Raw genomic sequence first — 5,870 nt, 5'->3', positions numbered from 1 at the left:
GGAGAGAAGTGTTAGGACTGAAGCTGGACCCCCCCGGCCCTCCGTCAGTCTCTGAGTCGTGCCATCTGGCAGCTCCAGTTACCTTCAAGAAGCTCGTCTCTGTTTACCCAACTGTATATTTAGAAGTACATCACATATTGAGCAACTCACATGGCACATTCCAAAACACAGATTGTTGCCCTTTCCACAACAGAAACACAACTTCAACAACTCAACGCGCTCACGATCGTAACGGGCGCTAATTGGGAACTCGTTCTGGCCGACGTCACGATCAGAACTCCCATCTTCACAGTTTTAATGGTTTTATGAGCATCGTCTACCTCCAGCTGCAATCAGCGCTCCTGCAGCCGAAGTGCTAGAAGACTACAGGATGTATTAATACTTCGGCACATAGCAGCGGAGAAGCCGGCCCTCACACAGTCACCTGTTTCTCCTTCCTGCGCTCATGAGGTTTACGGGTCTGTTCTTTCCCTCCAGTTTAAACCCAACAAATCCAGATCACCCATGAAGCAACATCAAGGTTTAAATGTTTCATCTCTTTCGTTCTTTCAGTGAGAACAGGTCTGCCCAGGGCTGTAACTGTTTAATGATCTGAGTGATGATTATTGTAGATGGCTGGAGTAGGACTTGAAGTCCTGGTTTAGTGCCTCCAGCTGCTGTGTAATCTGAGACGCAGATACCGACGGTCGGGTTGGACAACAGTCATGGTGTTTGATAGGAGGGGGGGGATTTAAGGCTCTTCCCGTCAGTCTTTACTCGCAGTCTTTCTCAGCCTCACACTTTATATTTAAACACAGAGCACTGACATGGATTAGAGCCGTCTCGGAACAACGATGGCCGTGCGTGGTTTTGGGATATTTTTTGGCCTTGTAGTTTTTTGGGGGACTTTTGAAGGCCTGGGTAAGTCTGACGGGCATTCTGTCTTGCTTTCTAGCAAAGTTACACTGATTATAACTTTTGTCTGTAAGGTGGAGACGTTCCGATCAAAGACGACGGCTGTAAAACTTTGCAGTGTTCAAAAAACTGTTTTAATACCTCGTGTAGAGCTTGTCCTGACACAGACTGCTATATCAGCTCATTTAGACAATTTATAACCACACAGAGAGAAAATGCTGCACAAAATGCAAAGAGAGAAAAATTATATATATATTTGATTGAATTTTGTCAACCTGGCAGCACGATGGATCAGTGGTTAGCAATGTTGCCTCATAGCAAGAAGATCCAGGGTTCAATCCCTGTTTGGACCTCACGTCTTTCTGTGTGGCGTTTGTATGTTCTTCTCGTGCTTGCATGGGTTTTCTCCGGGTACTCCAGTTTCCTCCCACAGACCAAACACATGCATGTTAGTCTGCCTTCAGGCCCAGGCCTGCCTTTCAAAATGGGATTTGCCTGGTTAAATAAAGGTTAATAAATAAATAAATAAACATGATTCAATTTTGATTTCTGAACCTCCTTTTAAAACCCATTTTAAACCTTAAAAAGGAGAATTTCAGAGTTAGTAATTGGAAAAAGGGTTTTTATTCAGTTCATTTTCCAAAGAACCATTCAGAAATGAAAACAACCTGAGGGAGAAATTTCAGTACATAAAGGAGAAGAAAGTAATAAAAGGTCCCGTGGTTAATGAGATATTTACCAGCTGAACATCCAATTCAATTCAATTCAGTTTATTAATATGGCGCCACGTTACAACAGAAGTCATCTCAGAGCACCGAACAGAAACATTCATATATTCATTCAACTTTTATTTATACACGTTAGTCTCATTGAGCCTCAAGGGTCAGGGTTATATAAAAAATAAGTCAACATTATATATCTGTGAGCAGCAGACTGCTTTAAGTTTAACTTCATCGCAGACTCTCATCTTGAGCAAGCACAAAGGCGACAGTGGAAAGGAAAAACTCCGCCATGAGGAAGAAACCTCTAGCAGAACCAGGCACAGGACAAGCGTCCATCTGCTTCGACCCTGACGATCCACACGGCAACACACCCTGGGTGTTGAGACGGACAAACCCTCCTCTGATCATCATCTCAAATGAGTAAACATTAAAGCTTCAGTATTAACTGTACAAAGATAACTGATTAATTGGACTTCAAACTAAAGTGAACATTACAAATATTTTTTAATTTATTTCTGTCTTGAGATTCGAAGCAGACAACATGAACTGTGCACGTCTGTGATCCGCAAAAACTGAAAACTGTTCCTGCACTTCAGACCAACAACAGATTCTAAAAATAGTTTCAACAGTTAAAGCTCCGACATGAACAGGTCACTATCAGGTTTTGGTGGGTTTGGTTTGAAAGTACTTTTATTAGTCTTTAAAGGGATAGTTTGATCATTTTTAAAGTGATGGCTTGTCAAATAGCTGGTACCTAGCCGTGACATCCGTCATAGCATCATGTTTGGAAGAGGATATGCCTCGTCAGCCTTTTTGTTTATGTTTCTTGTTTAATAAATTAGTTATATATATATAGCAGTACAAAAAACTTACAACTGAAAAATTCAGGAAATATTCACACATGAAAACTCTAGAGACTCGAAAGAGAACCCAATATGAACAGCTATACAGCATAACGCACGGACAACAAAAGACAAGAACACCACAGGTTATAAAGGGAAACTAATGAGGGAGAAATGACAACACCTGGGGAGAGACAATGAGGAACAGGTGAGAGTGGGAACTAACTGAAGGGACAACACTGAGGAAGCTCTGAAACAGGTAAAACAGATTCACACAGATAATAATAATAATAATAATAATGTCATCACAATGTCAGCACTGTATGTTTCCATACAATGGCGAAATTAGTCTCTGCATTTAACCCATCCACCACCAGGTGGTGCAGTGGGCAGCTATTGAAAGCATCCGGGGGGCATTTTGGGGATGAGGTGTGCTGCCCAGAGACACCACGTGATATGCAGTGACTGGGGATCGAACCTGGGACTTTCGGGTCCCAAGCCGGCTGCCCTGCCTCTACATCATGACACATAGACATATACACATAGAACAGTGAGTGTGAAGAAAAAGGCAAGTCTTCCAGGCTTGGCTAGCGCTAGCCAACTGAGGGCTCTTTTAGTTCTCTGTCACGAAGCAAAGAGGGAGAAATGGAAATATCCTCCATTAGACCTTCCATCGGTGTTGTGAGCATGATAAGTGAGGTAGTGACTTCCAGTTTGTTGTGTGCATTGTCGGCATTTAGGCGTAAGAAAGGTTTCTTTCGAAAATTGGGTTGCCACGTCAAAATCCAAGATGGCTGCCACCACATGCATATATGTAAACCTTATGAGCTGGATACCTTGAAACATAAGTGAGGCATCAACTTCAACTTTGGTGTGTGGCTGCATCTAGGCGTACGAAAAATCATTATCAAAAATAGGGTTGCCACGCCAAAATCCAAGATGGCTACCACGTATATAAATATAAACTGGCCACACTGATCATTTAAGGAAATTATTTTTTCCAGTTTTTATTTTGCTTAAAAGCGGTTCCTCAAATGATTTGGGTAGCCAGTGAATTGGTCCCTCCGCTCACCAGGATCCAACATTCTGCGACGCCTCGGACAAACAAACAAACAAAAACTGCCTCTGTTCTTCTACACAGTTTAACTCCTACCTGCTGGAATATCTTGCACCAAAAACTTAAGGTTTCCTTATATTTCCTGTTCAGTTCCAGACTAGAAAAACACTCATCTTGAAAACTACAAACTATTTAAATCCCTCAGCGACGGGGGACATCATTGTTTTGCTTGTTTATTGCTTTTCAGGATTACAAGGCCACGCTTTTTTCTAAATGTCATCCTGGAGAGAATACACACGATATTAGCAGATAAACCAGTACACGTTTACACTGTTCCAGTTTTTAACTGAACTGTTACTACATGATCGTATGTGTGCTGAGCTTACACCATGTACATCATGTCGCTGGTGAATGAATCAGTCCACCTGATCCACTCGTGTAGTCAAAAGTTTACTCAGTTTAGCAGATACATTAGCAACATCTTTGTACCACCGGTTACAATATGAGCTCAGCTAACGTGCATTAGTTTAGAAACATTTCTTCCTCGTTCTGATGCTCGGTTTGAACTTCAGCAAGTCTTCACCACAGATACATGCCTAAAGGCACTGAGGTGCTGCCATGTGATCGGCTGATTAGCTACTTGAGTTAACAAGCAGTTGAACAAGTGGACATAAAAAAGTGACCAGTGAGTGTTGCCTTCAACACCATACCTACATTCATGCATGTTTCAGCCAGATCATGCAAAACCCTGTTCTGCAGGTTACAAAGGTAGAGCTGAGGAGGACGAGGGTACAGATACTGAACTGACCTGCCTGCACTCCTGACTTGTCCTCTGTACAGAAAACGTTCATCTTTAAAAAATGACCCAAGAAAGCAAAAACGCCAAATCCAAACTATTTTGGCATAAAAGGTGATACAAACTAACACGTGAAGAAACCTTTAGGTACGGATTGCCCATAAAGGTGGCAAAACAAAAGATGAAATATTTTAGATGCACGAGGAGGTTTTTATTTTATTGACTGAGTTGTTTTTATTTTTTATTTTTTTGCATTTGCTTGTTAATTAATTGTCAACCATTTTAAATCAGGTTGACTGAATGGTGTAGATATAGATCTGATGATTACTTTCTGAGAGTTTCATTAAATTCATCCAGTGGTTCAGGACGTATTTTCCTAATGGACAAATACACATAAAGGTCCTTTTCATGGTTCCGGGTAATATTAACCATTGATCTCGATATGTTCAACACACCTCTCCTCTGTAAGCTTTGTCAACAAACCTTGTCATGAGAATAACAATGGAGGACTATGAAAAGCCGTGTCATCACTTTTGATTGATGAGACGCCACAATGAAAAGGCAGTAGAATGCCAGACATCTGTGGAGGCCAAACTGAACGTCTGCACAAGATGCAGATTTAGCACTTACTTATTTTATTTAACATTATAGCTACAGGCAGTCTCAGTGAGTCATATTTTTAAGAGGGATCTGTTTTATACATATAGAGTACAGACAACAATATACAAAAATAAAAAAGAAATTGAAATAAATATAGTATTATAAAAACACTGTTACTATTAGTAGCATGGTCCTGTTAGCAGAGTAGTTCTGTTAACAGTGAGGTTCTGTTGGCTTCATGGTCCTGTTAGCAGTGTGGTTCTGTAAGGATTGTGGTCCTGTTAGCAATGTGGTTCTGTTAGCAGCATGGCCCTATTAGCAGAGTGGTTCTGTTAGCAGTGAGGTTCTGTTAGCAGCGTGGTCCTGTTAGCAGCAGGCCCTGTTAGCAGTGTGGTTCTGTAAGGATTGTGGTCCTGTTAGCATTGTGTTTCTGTTAGCAGTGTGGTCCTGTTAGCAGCATGGCCCTATTAGCAGTGTGGTTCTGTTAACAGTGAGGTTCTGTTAGATTCATGGTCCTGTTAGCAGTGTGGTTTTGTAAGGATTGTGGTCCTGTTAGCAATGTGGTTCTGTTAGCAGTGTGGTCCTGTTAGCAGCATGGCCCTATTAACAGAGTGGTTCTGTTAGCAGTGAGGTTCTGTTAGCAGCATGGTCCTGTTAGCAGTGCAGTCCTGTTAGCAGCATGGTATTGTTAGCAGTGTGGTTCTGTTAGCACTGTGGTCCTGTTAGCAATGTGGTTCCATTAGCAGCATGGTCCTGTTAGCAGTGAGGTCATGTTTGTAGCATGGTCCTGTTTGCAGTGTGGTCCTGTTAGCAGTGTGGTCGTGTTAGCGCCATGGTCTTGTTTGCAACATGGTCCTGTTTGCAGCATGGCCCTTTTAGCAACATGATCCTTTTAGCTGTGTGATCCTGTTAGCAGTGTGGACCTGTTAGCAGCATGATCCAGTTAGTAGTGTGGTCGT

The 5,870-nt window shown here is 41.9% G+C and overlaps 1 protein-coding gene across 1 annotated transcript in view; it reads left to right on the top strand.

Moving 5' to 3' along the window:
• Window positions 1-764: 764 nt before the first annotated feature.
• Window positions 765-5,870, top strand: part of chrne (cholinergic receptor, nicotinic, epsilon) — a 14,122-nt gene continuing 9,016 nt past the window's right edge. The window contains exon 1 of the mRNA XM_037687541.1: window positions 765-900. Coding sequence (XP_037543469.1) covers window positions 834-900 — 67 coding nt within the window. The 5' untranslated portion in view covers window positions 765-833. The remainder of the gene's footprint in view (window positions 901-5,870) is intronic.

The sequence above is a fragment of the Nematolebias whitei genome, chromosome 14, assembly GCF_014905685.2.
Source record: "Nematolebias whitei isolate Nwh7 chromosome 14, NemWhi1, whole genome shotgun sequence".
NCBI classification, from domain to species: Eukaryota; Metazoa; Chordata; class Actinopteri; order Cyprinodontiformes; family Rivulidae; genus Nematolebias; species Nematolebias whitei.
Note: the sequence above shows the minus strand (reverse complement) of the source record. Positions and strands in the feature narration are given on the sequence as shown.